General features: G+C 35.8%; 1 protein-coding gene across 10 annotated transcripts in view; it reads left to right on the top strand.

Annotated features, from left to right (window-relative positions):
* Positions 1-20968, top strand: part of Ttbk2 (tau tubulin kinase 2) — a 150659-nt gene that overhangs the window by 121843 nt on the left and 7848 nt on the right. For 9 of the 10 annotated variants that reach the window (XM_027926078.2, XM_071608162.1, XM_071608160.1 and 6 more), the window contains 5 exons: positions 6421-6578; positions 9049-9265; positions 11073-11284; positions 13283-13862; positions 19493-20763. In XM_027926078.2, the coding sequence (XP_027781879.2) occupies positions 6421-6578; positions 9049-9265; positions 11073-11284; positions 13283-13862; positions 19493-20763 (2438 nt within the window). The remainder of the gene's footprint in view (positions 1-6420; positions 6579-9048; positions 9266-11072; positions 11285-13282; positions 13863-19492; positions 20764-20968) is intronic. The other variant, XM_071608161.1, reaches the window with a different exon arrangement.

The following is a 20968-nucleotide window of genomic DNA, read 5'->3' as shown; positions in this document are numbered from 1 at the left end:
ATGTAGGCTCTGTATTCACCTCACGGATTGTTTCTTTTGCTGAGAAAAAAACTTTTTAATTTGAATCCATCCTATTTATTGATTCTTGATTTTAATTATTGCGCTATAGGAGTCTTATTAAGGAAATTGGGGCCTAATCTGACATGATGGAGATTAGGGCCTACTTTTTCTTATATTAGATGCAAGGTCTCTGGTTTAATTCCTAGGTCCTTGATCCATTTTGAGTTGAGTTTTGTGAATGGTGAGAGATAGGGGTTTAATTTCATTTTGTTGTATATGAAGTTCCAGGTTTCCACGCTCTTTTGAGAGAGGAAAATATCTCTTAAGAGGTACCTGGTAAAAATCTTAGCAGCCTTCTTGAATTCCATCACAAGAGTTCTACCTGTAGGTGATGCTGTTACTAGTCAACCGGAAACTAAGAAATAGGATCAGATTGGATACAGAAAAACTCTGGTGACTTTACATATTATTGTCATGGTAACCCCCATCCTACAGTCTTAGTTTAGACATGTTGCCTAAAACCATAAAACTTGTAGTGCCAGAAGTGATATCTAAAGTAATTTCTGACTTACTTAGAGAGATGACCACTTGCATAACAGGCACTATAAAGTAACTGCTATTATGACTTATTAATGAAAATTCAGTGAAAGAACTAAAAAGTGATATGAAGAATAATTAGAAATTATTAATAATTAATAGGATCACATGATCCTGATAAAAACATAAGATATATATGATAAAGTGTTCAGGTTCTGTTAAGCATTGTATTTTTCTCCTGTAACAAATACCTGAATTTATCAACTTATAGGAGAAAAGGTTTAATTTGACTCATAGTTTTAGAGGTCTTATTCCATTATTGTTTGGTTTTGGGACTGTGGAGGCACATCATGGTGAGAGCACATGGCAGAGCAAATTGGAAGGGGAAAGAAAGGAAGAAAAAAACCAAGATTCCACAATTCCCTTTTCAGATGTTGCCCCCCAATGTTCTGTATCTTCCCACTAAGACCACCTCTTGAAAATTTACACAACCTCCCAAATAGCACTAAGTTGGTACTAAGCTTTTAACATGAACCTCTGGGGGACGTTCCAGATCTAAACTAGAGCAAGCATCATTTAGCAAGTTAAAAAGACTAATGAAATCTCTAAATATGCACACTGTTGGTAAGCCTGAAATTTAATTATCTATTTTCTTTTTTATTCCTTCTCACCACCCCCACAAGACAGGGTCTTACTGTGTTGCCCAGGCTGGTTTCAAACTCTTAGACTCAAGGGATCCTCCTGCCCCAGACCCTGACTGCTAGGATTACAGGCTTAGAATGTGTCTATTCAACCAGTACACATATTGCTAAAATCAGAGGAATAAGGTAGAGAGGAAATCCAAAGCCAAACAAGCTTCATTACTCTTAATATACTTGCAGGTTTAGGAATGGGACTATTTAAATAGAGATTACATCAGAATGTAGTAATTTCCCTCCTCTTTTGGGGGATAACAGTTGTAAGATGTCTTGACTCATAACAAATTTTAGGGCAAAATTTTCAGAGGGCATAAATGGGCTGCTTGGGAAGCAAACAAATAAGAGGTTAAGTTACAAGGGGGAACCTCCCATGAAACAGGGTAGTCAGGGAAGCTCTCCTGATTCCCTCCTTAAATTCCCTCAACTCTTAAAGCAATATTTTATTTTGTCTCCTTACTAGATAAGCATCTTGAGAGCCTGAGATATTTATCTCTAAGTTTCCTCAAGAAGTTCGAACACAATAGGAAAAAGAAAAAGAAAAAAAAAAAAAAAAGCACAACAAGAAGTTAGAATAATAACATTTAATAAAAGTAGCCAGATTGAAGTAAATGTGCTTAATTTGATTACTGAATCTGGTATATGTAAACTCATAAAGGCAGGACTGTTAATATTTGTATTCCTGGGACTGAGGACAGTAGGCATTCAGTATATGTCTGAATCAATGAATGGATATTTGAGATAGCTATAGTATACAATTGAAACACAGAACATCCATGTTTACTTGACTCAGTTGAATTCAACTATATTTTCAGGAGATATAAAATTTTTAATGTCTATGTTTCTGCCTGCCCTTTGGCTCAAGTTAGCCATAACCTATGGTGAGGGTAATGCTTCAGTGCTCTCATGAGTCTGCTATTCTCTCAGTCTTTTTCTTATCAGGCTGTGCTGAGTGTGAGTCTGGAGTTTGAAAGAACAATACTTTTTTATCTCTCTCTCTCTCTTAAGTCGCTGAGGGTCTTGTTAAGTTGTCAAGGCTGACCTCTAACAACTTGTGATCCTACTGCCTCAGCCTCCCTAGTCTCTCAGTAATGCTGTACCTCACCATGCCTTAAAAAAAAAAAAAAGTATTTTTTTGTGTACAGTATGTCCACTAAATGCAGAAAGCTTTCATTCACGTTCTCTAAAGACATGGATGTCTATTCCAGTGTGGGGAGAAAAACTAACTGATTTCACCTATTGAAAGATGGTAGTTTTCTGTATTATATGGGCATTTTAAGGGGCTCTCAGGGATAATTTCAACAATAAGCTGGTTTTGCCTTGCCTGCTGGCTGCTTGTAACACCCTATTGTGGAAGTAACACACACTTAAAAGACCTGTTTAAATTGATACTGTGTCAAACACATCATTTGTATGACCTTTCTAACTCTCAAGTTTTACAGTCTGTGAAATGATGAAAATATCTATTTCATGGTGTTTTTAAAAGATTTTAATGAAATATCTATGAGAATGATTTTTACATTGTAAAACATCATTGTACATATAAATGGTTTTACAGGTACTTTAGTGATACTGCTTTTGCTTATAATTACGTTTCTCTTCATTTTTGTGCTCTATTCCTTCAGTGTAAATAGAACATTTCTTTATGTCCTTTATGCTGCTTTGCCCTTCTAAGGCAATAAGAAAACTGGCCTCATTTAGAGGCGTTGAGAAGCTGTGGTATATTGCCAGGCAGTTTACTCTGGGCTGACTTAGTGCCTCAAAGGGAAGATGGCCAACCAGGGGGTCACTTCTGAGATGCTCTAGCATCTTGAAAGGAATAGTGAAAACAGCAAGGCTCTGCAGCCTCTTTAATTCATTCTCTTTATTAGGTTTCCATTATTTGCTGGTTCTTTTCTCCACAGGATGAGCACAGTGCAATATTTTTTTCTACCAGTGTTGCACCTCAGAGGTGCAGAGAAGTTAAAAAATGTACCTTTCTGTCCCTCTGTTGTGCATCTAATTATCACTGAAGTGAGGCAGTTTATTTTGCAGTAAATATGTCTTTGAATTAGCCAAGCCAGCATTCATTGTGCTTCGTTGTTATTGATTCTTTATTTTACCATTCTTTAACTGAAAAATTGGAGAATTAGGATTCTCATTGAAGTTCTTATGATCACATTACAAATAATTCTTGTTTTTGTAAAGGCTAGACCTTATCTTTATTCTCTTTGAAAGGGAAAACTGGGATTCCATATGGAGGTAAATATGATACAACTATTGATTGCATTTTGTACTAAGAATAAGAGGACTGCTTCCCTAAGGCATTGTACCTATGTCAGATGACTGACTGCTGTAATGAATAAGATTATTCCAGATGGTGGGAGTTAGCATCAAGCATCCTTGTGGGCTATACCTGGTTAGGTATATGTTATTCTAAATAATACGTTTTTGTTACTTAAATTTTTTCTAATCACTAAAAATAATACATACTCTTTACAAAAGTTTAGAAGTTGTAGAAAAGTTGAAAATTAAATTTATGGAATCTCATTACCCATAGTACTTGATTTTTGTTATCTTTTCCATGTATTGAATAATTTGCTTTAGAAAAGTTATTTTCTTGTATTTCCCATTGTAAGTTAGCTTAAGAAAAATGAACTACCTCATATTCTTAAGTGTAAGTAGAAGGAAGATGGACATAAATAGTCAACAATGGTACTGAATAAAATATAACATTGCATCTTTGCCCATCCATATCTTCCTCAAGGCTCCTCAGCTTCCCTTCTAGTCAATGGCCCCCCTCCTACTTCTATTCAGAGATTTGTTCTCCTAATGATGGTATGCCTCTAGTGTTTCTCATACTGTTTCACCCATTACTCCTTTTGCATCAAAATATAAGCATGTTTCTCAAGAGGTCTGGGAGTAATATTAAAGTATCAGTCACAAATCCAAACTTTCTTTGCATTCTCCTAATTTATCTTGAAGGTTCATGTAAATTTTGCTTTCCTAATTTCTTTCAGTTCTTTCTATTATAAAATATTATAGCCAGGCACAGTGGCACATACCTGTAACCTAGCAACTTGGAAGACTGAAACAGGAGGATCACAAGTTCAAGGCTAGCCTCAGCAACTTAGCAAAGCCCAAAGTAACTTAGTGAGACCCTGTCTCAAAATAAAAAGGGCTGGGTATGTAGCTCAATGGTAAAGTACACTGGGTTAAATTTCTACTACAAAAAATAAAAACATAAAAATAAATAAAATATTATAATAAATGTAATACCTACCTCTGAATAAAATGCTCCAAGAAGCTGTGCCACATTTATCAGGTGACTTTAAGCTCTCTGGCATATAACTGTATCTCCTAGGGGAACATATTACTCTAGTTTGAGAAACCTGGGCTGTAAATAAGATGAATTTGTGTTTTCCAAGCATATATTTTTAAATAAAAGAAACAGGGCTAGAAGTGTAGCTCAGTGGTAGAGCATGTGTATAGCAGTCATAGCAATTATGAGGTCCTGGATTTAATCCTAGATTCCAGTGATTATCAGTTGAGAGATATGGGACATGCCTTCCTAGAGGGAGGTGTCAGAGTCATCTGGAAGTTTTTGAGGTCTTTTTAAATATTTATTTTTTAGTTTTAGGTGGATACAATATCTTTATTTTATATTTATGTGGTACTGAGGATTGAACCCAGTACAGTGCCTCATGCATGCTAGGTGAGCACTCTACCCCTGAGCCACAACCCCAGCCCTCATCTGGAAGTTTTTTTCAGATTTTGCCCTGCCTCCATTCCAGTTTGAAAATTACTGCCACAGTCAGCCCCTAGGGTTCTGATGGGAAAGCGTTTTATTCCCCAGTAGTATCAGAGTAGAAAAATGTGAGGATCATGGGCGGGGGTTGGGGCTCAGTGGTAGAGCATTTGCCTAGCATGTGTGAGACACTGTGTTCGATTCTCAGCACTGCATATAAATAAATAAAATAAAGTTCCATTGACAACTAAAAAATAATTTAAAGATGTGAGGATCATTCAAGTTTACACACACACACACACGTTCACACTACTATAATTTATGAATAATTTTATAAAGTGATTCAAATCTGAACAAGTAACTGAGTTGAAGTTTTCTGGTTTTATTATATTTTAGATAAAATTTTTGTCAAAAAAACTGAGTCCTTGAATTGTACTGTTTCTATTATCTCAATGATGGAGATTAGGATTTAGAGCTACTCTGGTCCTTAATTAGAAAATTATTTTGCTAGGTTAGTAATTTTTTTTCCTCTTAAAAGTATCTGCAGAGCTATTTGTTTTGGCTGGGTTCCATTAGGTGCCTCAGTGCTTTAAGTTTTCCTCCTCTTTGTTTGGTGCCCTCCATCTTTTTGCCTCCTGTTGCTGGTCTCCTCTATCACCATCATAGTGACAAACTGTTTCTGATTTAAGGCCCAGTGTCATTTTCTAAGACATTCAATACTGTGATAAGTTTAAGAAAATAAATACTTCCATAATAAAAGGACATCTGACATAAAAACTATTTTTGATTTTCCCTATTGTAGCACAATACGGAGATTTTAATAGTAGTAGTCCACATGCTCACACAACATGTTGTCTGTGAGAACCCTTGAGAATCTTGATTTCATCAGGAGAGGGGAACTCTAATAATGTCTGGCACTTCAGTTCCCAAACTCTGGGTCTCAGCTTCCCTTACTTTCTTCCCTTGAGCCACAGCACCTCCAGTTCCTCTTAATATGTTTCTTTCTTTTTCCACATTTTTTCTTTTTGAGACTTAAATGAAAGGTAAGTTATGTGAATCTTCTAGTAAATATTATTCCAAATGAAATTTATTCTCAGAATGTTTTTAGAGTAACGTTTATGTGTTAAGTCAATATGTTAGACCCTGGATTTAGCAGTGATGAACAAGATCAGACATGTATTGGCTTGTTGAGGCTTAGTCTGGGTTGAAAGAAAGTGAAACTAATTAATCAGAAGTAAAATGAAAAATAACTGTAACCACTAACCACAATTGAGAAGAATCAACACTGAATCCATATCCTCATCCACATATAGTCCTTATTCAGATATCCCTTTTTGAACTATCAATTTTGAAGAAAATCACACTATGAAATCTTTTTTAGGAGTGTGAGGTGTTCTCTCTTATAGAAAAAAGTGAGTATGTTTACTGTTGGCTTACTCTCGGTTTTTCTTTGTGACTTAGCTTCTTACATCCGTGTTTGAAAATAGCATCAAGACCTTTGGAGTAATTGAGAGTGACCCTTTTGACTGGGAGAAATCTGGAACTGATGGCTCCCTAACCACCACCACCACTTCTACCACCCCTCAGTTGCACACCCGACTGACTCCTGCTGCAATTGGGTATGTCCTAAATGTTCTGTTTAGTGGTATCTTTTCTGGATGCATTGTAGTCACAGAAATTTCCTTTAGTTTTATCCAGATTTCTTCAAATGATCAAATGCTAAGACATAGGGGAAAACCTATGGGTTTCCTTGAATTAACCTTGCTTTTATCACAACAGGACTGGGGGGTGTAGCTCACGGGTAAAGCCCTTGATTAGCATATATAAGACAATGGGTTCAATCCCTAGCACCACAAAAATGTTAAAATACAAGAATAATGACAGGAAAAGATTAAGAATGAAAAAATGCAAATACACGTAATACACAAAACTTGGCATAACTGTATTAATAGCTGACAAAAATAGGCTTTAATATTAACAGAAAAAAAAAACCTCTATTCACTGGGAAGATGTAAGGATTCTAAACTTATATGCCTTTAACTCAAGAGTGAAAAAAAAAAACATGAAAAAAATATTTCAGAAAGAGAATGACAATACAACATACCGAAAAATTTCTGATGCAATAGGAGCTGTTTTGTTCCTTCTGCTGGTCTTAGGTTCATTTTACTCTTCTTCTTCTAGTGTCTTGAGGTAGAATTTATTGATTTAAAATATTGTATCTTTTATAATATGAGCATTTAGTGCTATGAATTTCCCTTTCAGACTGCTTTAGGTATACCCCACATATTTTGATATATTGTAATTTGACTTTCACTGAGTTTGAGGTAATTTTTAATTTTTTTGCACTTGATCAGTGAGCTACATCCCAAGCCAGAGTTCAATGTAATTTTAAACAATTTCCTCTTTGACTCATAGAATATTTGCCTTTGGAATTACTTACCTTAGAAAATACTGGTAGATCATACTCTGAAATGGGAGCTTAGAGAGTATGTGACTTATTGAAGCCAAATTTACAGTGGATTTTCTTCAAAATGAGCTGGGGGGCATTCATTATGTTTCTAAAGAATATATGGCATCCTGGAAAGAATGAGGCACAATTATATCTAACTATATTGGGCTTACATTTAGTGGGAACAAAACATGCAGTATGTTCCCCTTTTGAAAGTAATTTAATTCACATAGTATATTAGGAACAGATTATGGTGTATTTCCATGTTCTCGATGTTTGCTTTGAATGCTTTTTCCTCTACATGTATTAAATGAAGTTCCTTTTTTTTTGTCTTTTTTTTTTTTTTTGGAGTACCCTGGATTGAACCCAGGGCAGTCCACTGAGACGCATCCTCAGACCTATTTTTATTTTATTTAGAGACAGGCTCTCACTGAGTTGCTTAGCACCTCGTCTATTACAGAGGCTGGCTTTGAACTCGAGATGCTCCTGTCTCAGCTTCCTGAGCCACTGGGATTACAGGTGTGCATCATCGCACCCAGCTCCTTTTGTTTTGTTTTTGGTTTGTCTTTTCCCCTTAATCTGCTTCTGTTACATGTTGCCTGTAAGCACAGACTGTGTGTTAGACAAGAGTAGGAATGAAGGTCATCAAGTCAGAAGGAGCATGTCCTTGAAAAATCACTGGTCTTCCCATGAGTATAAGAAGTACTTGTCACCAAGACAGAGTATATAACTGTTACCCTTAAAGTGATTTTCTGAGAGGATGCTTATTTTGCTGCTCACAATGATTATACCTGTTAGTATAATCTATTAAACACTATATTTTCCTACACTTAGATATTCTAGATCACTTGTAAGAAAAGCTTTCTTTTGTGTGTTAAATACTGTGTTCAGTCAGCAATATTTTTAAAAAACCAAATCAGTATTTATAATTATAGAACAGTAGAGCTGGCAGAGGCCTTTTTACTTAATGACTAATAATTAAGAACTACAAAACCTCTTGTGGACCAGGAGTCTCAGGGTCAGTTGACACGGAATTACTTTGAAAGGAATATATAGAAAATACCAATTAATATTTTCTATTTTTCCTATGCAAAACTGAACTATACAATTGCATAATTTCAGTTTCTTCTATAGGACAAAGATTTTTTTTCCCTCATCTTTGTATTGTAGGACCTTGCCTGTAGTGGTGCTTAGTACAAAGTCTGTAAATGAAAAAGCAGTGCACATTTCATTCTATAAAAAATAACATAAGTTTAACCCCTATTTATTTCCTTACTACCCTTAATATTTCCCTATTTGTAATTGTTTTAATTCTCTAAGAAAATGGGTAAAGAATAGAAAATCTTATTATAATTGATGAAGACTTCTTGGAAAATAGTCCAAATGTTTCTTAAAATAATTGGTAAATTAGTGTATTAGAATTTGCACTTAAAAACAGGTTGAAATTTTTGAATTCTCATAATTTAGAAATTTATTTTGTACAGTTGACATGACCTGAATTTTCAAGTTTTTTTCTAACTTTCTTAATGATATATGGATTTGATCATTTAAATCTAGAAATAAGATAAAAGATAGACTCATAGTAATGTTTTATTCTGGTCTTTTAAAGTTCTACGATTTTTTTCTCCCCTTGCTTTTAGAATTGCAAATGCCACTCCCATCCCAGGAGACTTGCTTCGAGAAAATACGGATGAGGTGTTTCCAGATGAACAGCTTAGTGATGGGGAGAATGGCATTCCTGTTGGTGTGTCACCAGATAAGTTGCCTGGATCTTTGGGACACCCTCGTCCCCAGGAAAAGGATGTCTGGGAAGAGATGGATGCCAACAAAAATAAGATAAAACTTGGAATTTGTAAGGTGTGTGTTTCTTGCATAGGAAGTAATATCTTTCTAAGTACTCATTATTTATTTCCTATTGTTGCACCAAAGTATCATGATTCTCAATTTTGAATGAGAAGTAGACAGAATGTAGTTTTTTTATTTTTTAAATATTTGTAATTGCAGCATTTTGGTTAATTTGTCCCATAAAACTCATAGATATTTTATGGAAAAGGTAAAGGTATTTTAAAAAGTAACCAGACTGGGTGTGGTTGTATATTTTTGTAATCTCAGCATCTTGGGAGGCTCGTTTAATCCCTAGTACTACCAAAAAAGAAAAGTATTTGTTTTTGTTTTATTTTTTTCAAAATAGTATAGGCTGGATACAATGTTTTTGATTGATAGTTAGTTAATTTTTCTCTTGCTTTAGTTGTTGATATTTAAAAGTCAGCTGTCATTCTATTTGTTTGTTTCCCTATAGGTAATCAATTCTCCCTCAACTCCCCCACCCATATTTTTCCTTTGCAGCTACTTTTTAGCTCTTTGTGATGATCTGCATTTTAACTATAATGTGTCTAGTCATGTGTTGTCTTGCTTGGGAAAACAAGCAAGATTGTTTCTTGAATATTTTGACTCATATTTTGTATCAGTTCTGGGAAATATACAGTCAACTATCCTCTACTAAATATTGCTAGCTCTTCATTGGTTCTCTCTGAGGACTCCGATTAAACATATTTTTTGTATCTTGTATATATTTTTTCCTTATTTTTCTTTTCCTGATCATGCTGTGCTTCATTCTTGATAATTTCTTTTGTGTTTTCCAGTTCACTAATTAGTAACTCCAACTCTTTCTTTCTTGTGGTGAGGAGGGAGTGAAGTAATCATTTAATTTCTTTATTGATTTTTATGAAATTACCTTTATTTGTTCAAACATTTGTTCATGGCTCTTCTATATATTGTGTCTTAACAAACAAGTTTGATATCTAACATCTTTGTGAGTTTAAATGTTGTGTTGCCTAATTGTTTCTGCTGACTTAGGCATGGTGGCATACTTTTTCTGACTACTTTTAATTTGCTGCTCATTAAATAATTGATGGGAACCCTACAGTCCCAAATTTGGGTTGGGGAACCTTCCTTCAGAGAAGGTTGGCTTCTGCTGCTGATAATCAAGAGTGTAGGGCACCTTTTCATGGTCTCTAATCAGAATACATGTCTCAGATGTCCCTCACTTACAGTATCCCTGGTGTGAGGCTTGATTTCCCTGGTAATTGTGCTGTTGTAGGCATTTGGCTTTAGACAATGTGTCCCTCTGTGCCAATTCATGCTTGGCCTCTTCTGCTTTGCCCTAGTTGCTTATTTGTTCTAGCCCCAGGTTGTCTTATAGATTTTTTTTTTTTTTTTGATGGTGCTGGGGATTGAACCCAGGGCCTTGTGTATACAAGGCAAGCACTCCACCAACTGAACTATGTCCCTAGCCCAGTAGTTGTTTTTGAGAGGGGGAATGAGTAAGGGGATGGGGGACATATATTTAGTGAGCTTTTCTAACTATATGGCCAGTTATGTCTCAAAGAGAACATTCTTTTCAGGTTTTAGTTTTACTTTAGTGGACTGGGGTCCTAAAAGCATCTAGTCATATGTAATACAAAAAGACAAAGTTATTAAACAGTTTTAGACTGTTCATCTTTGTACCCAGAGTATAAACTAAAATAATACTGAAACTGAATATAATTTAAGAAAACTCATAATGAGATAAATCTAACCATTTATTACTATTATTTTGAAAGGCTTCAGTGATTTCTCTCATGTTATAATACCTGGAATATATTTCATCATTCTATTTTTCTAGGCTGCTACTGAAGAGGAGAACAGCCATGGTCAAGCCAATGGTATTCTCAATGCTCCAAGTCTTGGTTCACCAATTCGAGTCCGCTCAGAGATTACTCAGCCAGATAGGGATGTTCCATTGGTGCGAAAATTACGTTCCATCCACAGCTTTGAGCTAGAAAAACGTCTGACACTGGAACCAAAGCCAGATACTGACAAATTTCTCGAGGCCTGGTATAAAATAGTTTTTCTTACTTTTTAAAGTATCTAAGGTATCATCATCATCATTATTGTTATTTATTATTTAAAGTCTTTCAAATAAGAAATTCTTGCATTTTGGTAACACCAACTTCATTAATCTCTCATTTTTCATTCATATTTTAGTTATTATCCTTATTTTTTTATTCTTATTAGTTATACATGATAGTAGAATGTATTTTGACATATTATACATATATGGAGTGTAACTTCTCATTCTTCTGGTTGTACATGATATATTAAATTACATTGGTTGTGTAATCATATATGCACATAGGAAAGTTATGTCTGATTCATTCTACTATCTTTCCTATTCCTATTCCCCCTCCCTTCCCTTCGTTCCCCTTTGTCTAATCCAAAATACTTCTATTCTTCCCTAACCATCCCCCTTCCTTATTATGAATTAACATCCATCCACGATATCATAGAAAACATTCATTCAGCCTTTGGTATTTTGGGATTGGCTTATTTCCCTTAACGTGATAATAGTCTCCAGTTCCATCCACTTACTGAAAAACCCCATAATTTCATTCTTCTTTTATGGCTGAGTAATATTCTATTGTGTATATATACCACATTTTCTTTATCCATTCATCTGTTGAAGGGCACCTAAGTTGGTCCTTAATTTAGCTGTTGATCATCTTGATTCTTAATGTGAATTTTCTTCCAATATTATTATAAATTCTGTAGAAAAACCCTTGGCTGTGGTAACTGCTAACATCATAACACTAGGTACAGTCAAATGGATATTTTTGCATTGACCAGTTTGGAAGGTGATCTTCCAAACAGCAGTATAGAGCTGGAGAGAGTATGATAAAGATGACATTTGAAAGGAATGAGAGGAGTGAATACATGAAGAAGGGAAAAAAGTAATTTATATTCAGAGGACAGGCATTTTGATTTAGTTAATGCCTTCTCTGTGTAAGGTGTAGTAAGAAAATATATATTTATCATTCTTTCCTTCTAGCACCGACAATCTACCTAAAGAGAAGGGAAGGTTAAACTTTAAAGAGCTATCCATAAATATGGTAATAATGTAATATGTTGTAGGCATGTTATCCCTACAACAAGTTTTGATACCAAAGGCAGAAATGAAACTTTTATTTATTTATTTTTTTAAAGAGAGGAGAGAGAGAGAGCGAGAGAGAGAGAGAGAGAATTTTTTAATATTTATTTTTTAGTTTTTGGCGAACACAACATCTTTGTTTGTATGTGGTGCTGAGGATCGAACCCGGGTCGCACGCATGCCAGGCAAGCGCGCTACTGCTTGAGCCACATCCCCAGCCCAGAAATGAAACTTTTAAAAGAAGAGTTTGGGATATACTTATGAATTATGGAGGCTTCACTAGTATTAAAACTTACATACCTTTAATAGTAGTTATACCCCTTCAATGGTATATCTTTTATGGTTCCTATTAACAATGAAATATTAGGTTAGAAGGACCATGGATATTACTAGCATGATAGATACTGTGTCCCAAGGCAGTTTCTCCACTGTTGGCCTTGTCCAGTTTCCATTTTAAACAGTCCTCCTGTGCTGCAGTCCAACAGTATCTATGTGCTGTTACTGCTCACATGGCAGTCATTCCATCTTGTGGCTAGTATGATGTAAGCATGTGTTTTTATCTTGATTCGATCAAAAAGATGGACAAGAGTTGGGGCAGTGTTGTAAACAGTTTGAATTGTGGCTGAAATGGAAAGTAAATTCAAAAGTGCAATAAGGATAAAAGCTTAGTTTGGTAAAGTCTAATAAAAGGAAGAAACTAAAAAGTGTGCCATGCTGAGAAAAGGAACTCCATCTTCCAAAGCAGGATTATGGCAGGTAGAGAAGAACATTATCAACCCTGTGAAACTTTCCTTATGCTATAATCCATATATTTTCCTCTCATCTTTGTGTGAATAGTTCTCTGTATAGAGATAAGTTTTGTAATAAAAGTTTCTCTAGAATAATTAACTTCTTTCCATTTCTTTAAGCTTGGAGAAAATGCAGAAAGACTCAAAGGAATCTGTTCTCCCTGCTCTGCTTCATAAGCCTTGTGTCCCTGTTGTATCCCGTAATGACCACGTCTGGCACTATGATGAAGAATATCTTCCAGATGCCTCCAAACCTGCCTCTGCCAACACTCCTGAGCAGGCAGATGGTGGTGGCAGCAATGGATTTATAGCTGTTAACTTGAGTTCTTGCAAGCAGGAGGTCGATTCCAAAGAATGGGTGATTGTAGACAAGGAACAAGACCTTCAGGATTTCAGAACAAATGAGGCTTTAGGACATAAAACAACTGGAAGCCCTTCTGATGAGGAGCCTGAAGTGCTTCAGGTCTTGGAGGAATCACCTCAAGATGAAAAGCTCCAAATGGGCCCTTGGGCAGAAAACAATCATTTAAAGAAGGAAACCTCAGGTGTGGTCTTGGCGTTTTCTGCAGAGTGCCCTGCCTCTGCTGTTTCAGAACAATACACAGATAGACTGGAACTCCCGGTTGGAGCTGCTAGTCAGTTTATTGCAGCAACACCCACAAGTCCAATGGAGGCACAAGCAGAAGGACCCCTTACAGCGGTAAGAGATTTGTTCTGTTGTTATTTGTTATCCACTCAGGTGCTATTAAGAAAGGACTGACAGTTGATCAACTCATATTCTGTGGTAGAGGCCTTAATTTGGCAAATGGGCATAGGCAGTGATATTTGTTTGTGTTAAGTTCTAGAATTGACTATCTAATAAGAAACTTTTATGCTCAAAATAGAGAAATAAAATGCCTTCCTAATTCTCCAAGCAGAGGTTACTGTGGTTGGTCTTTCTCTCTTTCCCAGGACTTTTTCTTGATACGATCAAAGGACTACTTGGTATAGTTGTGCAGGTTCTTCATGGCATAAAGGGGACTAGCCAAGGGAACAAGTTGGAGCTGAAATCCAGCCTAACCTGAGTTGTGACTTATGATTTTTAGTATACCTACAAAATATTTGTAGTTACAAATCCCCTTAAAGACAAGGGAAGGGAAAAAGCAGTTTTTCTTTCTTGTTTGCTTAGATCTTGAGGCTTTAGGTTTTTAAATTTTACCCAACTTAAAAAAAAATTTTATTAGTGAATTGTAATTATGCATAATAATGGGGTTTATTGTGACATATTCATATATTCATATAACATTATTTCCTCCATTTTAGTCCCCAGTATTTCCCCTTTCTTCCTCCCTCTCCCTGACTACTTCGTTTACTCTACTGCTCTCCCGTATATACATATATTTGTATATGTGTTTATTTTAATTGTTGCATTATAATTATACATAAAAGTGGGATTCATTGGAAATAAAGTTGACCAAATTATGCTATGGGCAGTTTTAGCCACCTTATTAAAAAATATTTTTATTTGTAGATGGACACAATACCTTTATTTTATTTATTTTTATGTGGTGCTGAGGATCAAACCCAGTGCAAGGCAAGTACTGTATAACTGAGCCACAACCCAAGCCCAGTTTTACCCACCTTTATAGCAGAGATTTCTGCCTTCCCTGTTCTTTCCTGCTTTTCCCCTTCCCCTGTCCATCCATCTAGGTACAATATAACAATATCTTGATCATAAATAACTAGCAAATGCATTTAGAGTAAGCAATAGGAATCAAAGAATGAGAGACATCATGTATGGCCTCTCTACTCACATGTTATCAACTATGTACTGTTTTTTTAAAAAATAGAAATATAATTTGGTACATAAAATCAGAGTTTGTTTATGTACCATAAAAATGATAAGTGTTTATACTCATAATTTTCAACAATTATAAAGTAGTATATAAAGATGTCTTTAAAAAAAGATGTCTGTAGTAGAATTTTAATGACCCAATAAAATTTGAATAGTTAAAATTTAATTTTTTAATAAGCAAGGAATATTTCTATAAGTTAATTCTTGGCTATATTAGGAACCACCTATATCTCTTCCAAATAAATTCTTGTCTACAAACATAAGTGAGATATAGCTATTTTGTACTCATATACCTTTCATTCCTAAGAAAAGCTATTTGGTAAAAATGTCGAGTTTCCCAAAGCTGTTGTTATCATAATAGCACTACAGTCTTGGAAAGGATAATTTCTAAGTTAAAATGAAAGTGGTATTTAGGTTTACAGTTAATTGTTTTCTTGCTATGTGGCTAGTTCTCAGCATGAGAAAACTGAAAAATGAGGTTGCTCTATGTGAACTACTAAATAAGGAGACTGATGTACCCATGAGTACACAGGCATTAGTACTAGGCATTAATAAATCTACAAAAATATGAAAGAAATGGAAACATTGAAGTGATTTTCTAAATCTGTAGGAAAGTATATATGAAACAACAAGAGAACAGAAGAAGAAAATGATTGAAATATTACCTTAAATGGAGCTGGGTGTGGGGCACACACCTGTAGTCCCAGCAACTAGGGAGGCTGAGGCAGGAGGATCAGAAGTTTGAGGCCAACCTCAGCAACTTAGTGAGATTCTATCTCAAAATAAAAAAGGACCAGGGATATAGCTCAGCAATAGAGCACCCTTGGTTTTTCAATCCCTAGTACTCGGCGGGTGGGAGAAGGAAGAAAATTTTTTTAAAAATGAAATGATGCCTTAATGAAATGTTTGTGAATTGTGAAATTAAAGACATTAATTACTGACAGATCATTTATTAAGTCCATTAGTAGCATATCTCAAGTACAGGAATTGCTTTTATGTCTTTGTGCTCTCTATGGTTAAGGAAGTTATTTTTAGCTACACTTAGAATTACCTTTCTCTTTTCTGTATTCAACTGTTGAACCTGGGTTTTCTATTTTTACCTTGTAGATGATGTTTTTGCAGGTTCGCTTTCCCAGACTTCATTTGAGAGTGTAGGCTGCATGTTTATAGGCTGTGCTGTGCACGTTGTTAAAATCCTGAAGTCCTATCCATTATCCTTCTTGACTATGGTTTTCCTCAAGTTATGAATATGTATTAATAATGGAATCTCCCCAGTGCAGTGGCACATGCCCGCAATCCCAGTGACTTGGGGGACTGAGGCAGGAGGATCACAACTTTGAGGCCAGTCTCAACAATTTAGCAAAGCCCTTAGCACTCAGTGAGGCCCTGTCTCAAAAAAATAAAAAGGGCTAGGAATGCAGCTCAGTGGTATAAAGTACAAAAAGAAAAGAGGAATATAATTATAATATAAGGAAGCTATGATATGATATGTAATTTGTAAAAATGACTTTAGGATTTTTTTTTCTTTGCAGTACTATACATTAAACCCAGGGTGCTTTATCACTGAGCTATTCCTCAGCCTTTTTGTTTGTTTGTTTGTTTCTTTTTAGTTGTTGATGGACCTTTATTTATTTATATGTAGTGCTGAGAATTGAACCCAGTGCCTCACACATGCTAGGCAAATGCTCTTCCACTGAGTTACAACTCCAGCCCCACCTCAGCCCTTTTTTATTTTTAATTTTGAAACAGGGTCTTGCTGAGGTGCTTTCCAACTTGAGATCTTCCTGCTGCAGGCTACAAAGTAACTGGGATTATAGGCATATGCCACCACACCTTGAAGGAATATTTTTATAAAATTTATAATGTTTTTGGAAATATATGAGAGTGATTTATGTACAGTTTATCACACTTGCTTAGAATCTTTTCAGAAAACATTCTCTTATCTGATGGTTCATATGTATTTATATATCCAAGATTGTAATTCCTTTTTTCATACCACACATAACACATGAGTTTATATCCTAAACTTAAAGTTTATCTCAGAAATAAGGAAATTAACTCAGTTTCAGTTTCAGAAGACCAGTGGAGTATATTATTCTTGAAAACAATGCTGGATTCATTTTAGCTGAGGTACTTGGAATTACATATAATAATGAAGTGACTGTTAATTTATTTAGAATGTAGGTATTCATCTCCCTTGTTACATGGCATTTAATATAATTTCATACCTTTTTTCTTATCATAGTCACTTTTGGGTCTCAAAAAGAAACTTATAAAAAGTAAATTACCATGAGTTTTAGATTTTAGTATCATTTTTAAAATATACTAGAAAATTTTCATTTGCATGAGTATATTTTGAAATAATTAAGAAAGACATAAGTATAAGGTGACTTCCTAAAGCATAACATCACCAGTAGAACGTAATGCTTTTTCCCAAAGACAGTATAGGTCTGGGCTTATTGCCAGAGTTCAGATCTGAAACCAAGCATCTTGTCTCGAATTAACTTGTAACTCCTCAAGATCCTGAATTCCGTTTGGGAGTACTTCATGATGTTAGATGGTTTCTCTTCATGGAACTTCATAGGCTTCATTAAGTGATTTGAGCTTAGTTAATTTCTCAGGAAGACTTTTTTCCTTAGTAGTGTATATAGTTATTTTCAAACTCCTAATTTTACTTTTTAAAAAATGAAGGTGTGGAAACTTAGGTGCCCCCACTCCCACCTTTTTTTAAAAATATTTTATAGTTGTAGATGAATACAATACCTTTATCTTATTTATTTTTACATGGTGCTGAGGATTGAACCAGTGCCTCACACATGCTAGGCAATCACGCCACCACTGAGCCACAACCCCAGCTAACTTTAGGTGTCTTAAGAAAGGGCATTCTAGTTGGGCCTGATGGTTTACATCAATAATCTCTGGAGTTTGAGGCAGGAAAGTCACAAGTTCAAGCCCAACCTGATCAACTTAGTAAAACCCTATCTCACAAAAATTGCGGGCTCGGGGTGTGCTGAGGCTGTAAGTCAGTGTTAGAGTACCTCTGGGATTTAATGCCCAGTGCCATCAAAAATAACAACAAAAAGGTGTTGTCTCAGATATTGAATCTTACCTAGAATTGAAATGATTTCAGTGTTAAGAATGTAAGAGGTAGAGTGCTCATCTAGCATGCATGAGGCATTGGGTTCGATCTTCAGCACCACATAAATATAGATATTGTGTCCACCTAAAACTAAAAGATAAATATTAAAAAAACAAAAGAAGAAGAAGAAGGGTAGATGGGCTGGGGCTGTAGCTCAGTGGCAGAGTGCTTGCCTTGCACATGCAAGGCCCTGGGTTTGATCCTCAGCACCACATAAAAATAAATAAGATAAAGGTATTGTGTCCAACTACAACTAAAAAATAAATATTTTTTTTAAAAAAAGAATGGTAGAATTTCACTCATCATAGGCCTGATTTTTACAAATTAGATATACAACATTCATAAATATCTTTGTATGCCTTTACTCAGAGGAAGATGTAATATTTCTAACATCAATTGATAGAATTGATGAAAAAAACTGTGCATGAAAATTTAGGAGTTTTCAAATGACAATCATTTCCCAATAAATTTTCCTTATCATCCCATATCTGTATTCTGGCAGGAAATAGATGGCACACTCAAAAGGATTGAGAGAGAGTTTTATAAAGGAACTTGCTATAGATGTAGTTAAGAGACCCAACAGGACCAGCAGTAGAGGGAGCCAGCTCTAATGAATCCTGAATGGGAAGAAGGGGTTTGTTAAGCAGAACCTGTGTGAAAGTCATCACTGTGAGAAAGGGGTCATGTGACAGGAGCCATGGCTATGATGGTAGAGTGTAGCCACCACTGAAACTGCAAGACTCCCCTAGGAAGAAGCAGAGAGTTAGCACTTAGTACTCTCTTTCTTCCAACCTTCCAATTCTCTGTTGGTGTCATCTGTAAAAATCAAGTGTTCCAGGCATAGAGCAGGCTTAAGAAAGGTCCAGGATGGGAGCTGGAGTTGTGGCCCAGCAGTAGAGCACTTGCCTAGCATGTGCGAGGTGCTAGGTTCAATATTCAGCACCACATAAAATAAAGATATTGTGTCCAACTACAACTATATTGTGTCCAACTACAAATATATATTTAAAAGAAAGAAAGAGAGGAAGGGAGGGAGGGCCACGATGAACCTAAAGAGACTATTTTGTACAGAATAGGGGAGTATGAATGTCAATCATCTTTATTCAAAATTGCCCATTTTTTGTATGAATTGGGCAGACCTGATCAATATCTGCTTGAAGTGTTAAATCTCATTATTATACCAAATACATGTATGAAGATGTGAATTTGGTGTCAATATAACTTATATATAATCAGAGATATGATAAATTATTGTATAATGGTGTATTAAGAATTGTAATGAAAATAAATCTCAATTCATGTATCTTGATTAATGTTTCACATAATCACATTTCATTTTTTTTTCTTCCACCTCCAGATTACAATTCCTAGACCTTCTGTGGCATCAACACAGTCAACTTCAGGAAGTTTTCACTATGGTCAGCAGCCAGAGAAAAAAGATCTTCAGCCCATGGAGCCCTCTGTAGAACTTTATTCTCCAAGGGAGAACTTCTCTGGCTTGGTTGTGACAGAGGGTGAACTTCCTAGTGGAGGAAGCAGAACAGATTTGGGGCTTCAGATAGATCACATTGGTCAAGACATGTTACCTGATATTAGGGAGAGTGACAAATCTCAAGACCTGGGACCAAAAGATCTTCCTGACTATAATAGACTGGTTGTAAGAGAATTTGAGAATCTCCCTGGGGAAACTGAAAAGAAAAGCATTCTTCTAGGGTCAGATAATGAAGATGAAAAGTTAAGTAAAGGGCAGCAATGTATTGACATATCTCTTCCAGGAGATTTGGTAACTGTGGAAAGGGATCATTCTGCTACTACTGAACCTCTTGATGTGACAAAGACACAAACTTTTAGTGTGGTGCCAAATCATGACAAAAATCATGAAATAATGAAGCTTTTGGTAATTGGCACTTCAGAAATTTCTTCAAGAGTCATTGATCCACATGTTGAAGGACAGATAGGCCAGGTGGCACCAATGCAAAAAATTATACTATCTAAGAATGATGACATTAAGAGTGAAGACTTGCCAGGTCATCAGGGAGACCTCTCTACTTTTTTGCACCAAGAGGGTAAGAGAGAGAAAATTGCCCCTAGAAATGGAGAACTATTTCATTGTGTTTCAGAGAATGAACATGGTCCCCCAACTCGGAAGGATATGATTAGGTCATCCTTTGTAAGTAGACATAGTCGAATCCCTGTTTTAGCACAAGAGATAGACTCAACTTTTGAATCTTCCTCTCCAGTTTCTGCAAAAGAAAAGCTCCTCCAGAAGAAAGCTTATCAGCCTGACCTAGTCAAACTCCTGGTGGAAAAAAGGCAATTCAAGTCTTTCCTTGGTGACCTCTCAAGTGCCTCTGATAAGCTGTTAGAGGAGAAACTAGCTGCTGTTCCTGTTCACTTTTCTGAGGAGGAAGTCTTCACTCCATTTTCAAAACTGGCAATAGATTCTCACCTGAGTAAGTCAGCTGAAGACAGCTTTCTGTCACCTATTATTTCCCAGGCAAGAAAGAGTAAGATTCCAAGGCCAGTTGCGTGGGTCAACGCAGATCAAGTCAATAGCTCAACTTCATCCCAGTTCTTGCCTCGACCACCACCAGGAAAGCCACCTACAAGGCCTGGAGTAGAAGCCAGGTAATACAGTCTGCTTTGAGTATGTTAATTGTGTCACATTATTTCTGTATCTGCTTTACTGTAACGTCAATGGTAGCATTTCTTTTTTGCTTGCTTTTGAGCATCTGCTTTCTTCCCTACCTTTCACAGGCCTTATTATATAGCACAGTACAAATTAATTCTTTTTTCCAATTTTTTATTGTGGTAAAATATACACAATATATAA

Source organism: Marmota flaviventris, chromosome 2 (assembly GCF_047511675.1).
Source record: "Marmota flaviventris isolate mMarFla1 chromosome 2, mMarFla1.hap1, whole genome shotgun sequence".
NCBI lineage: Eukaryota > Metazoa > Chordata > Mammalia > Rodentia > Sciuridae > Marmota > Marmota flaviventris.
The sequence above is the reverse complement of the archived record's forward strand: the minus strand, read 5'-3'. Positions and strand labels throughout refer to the sequence as shown.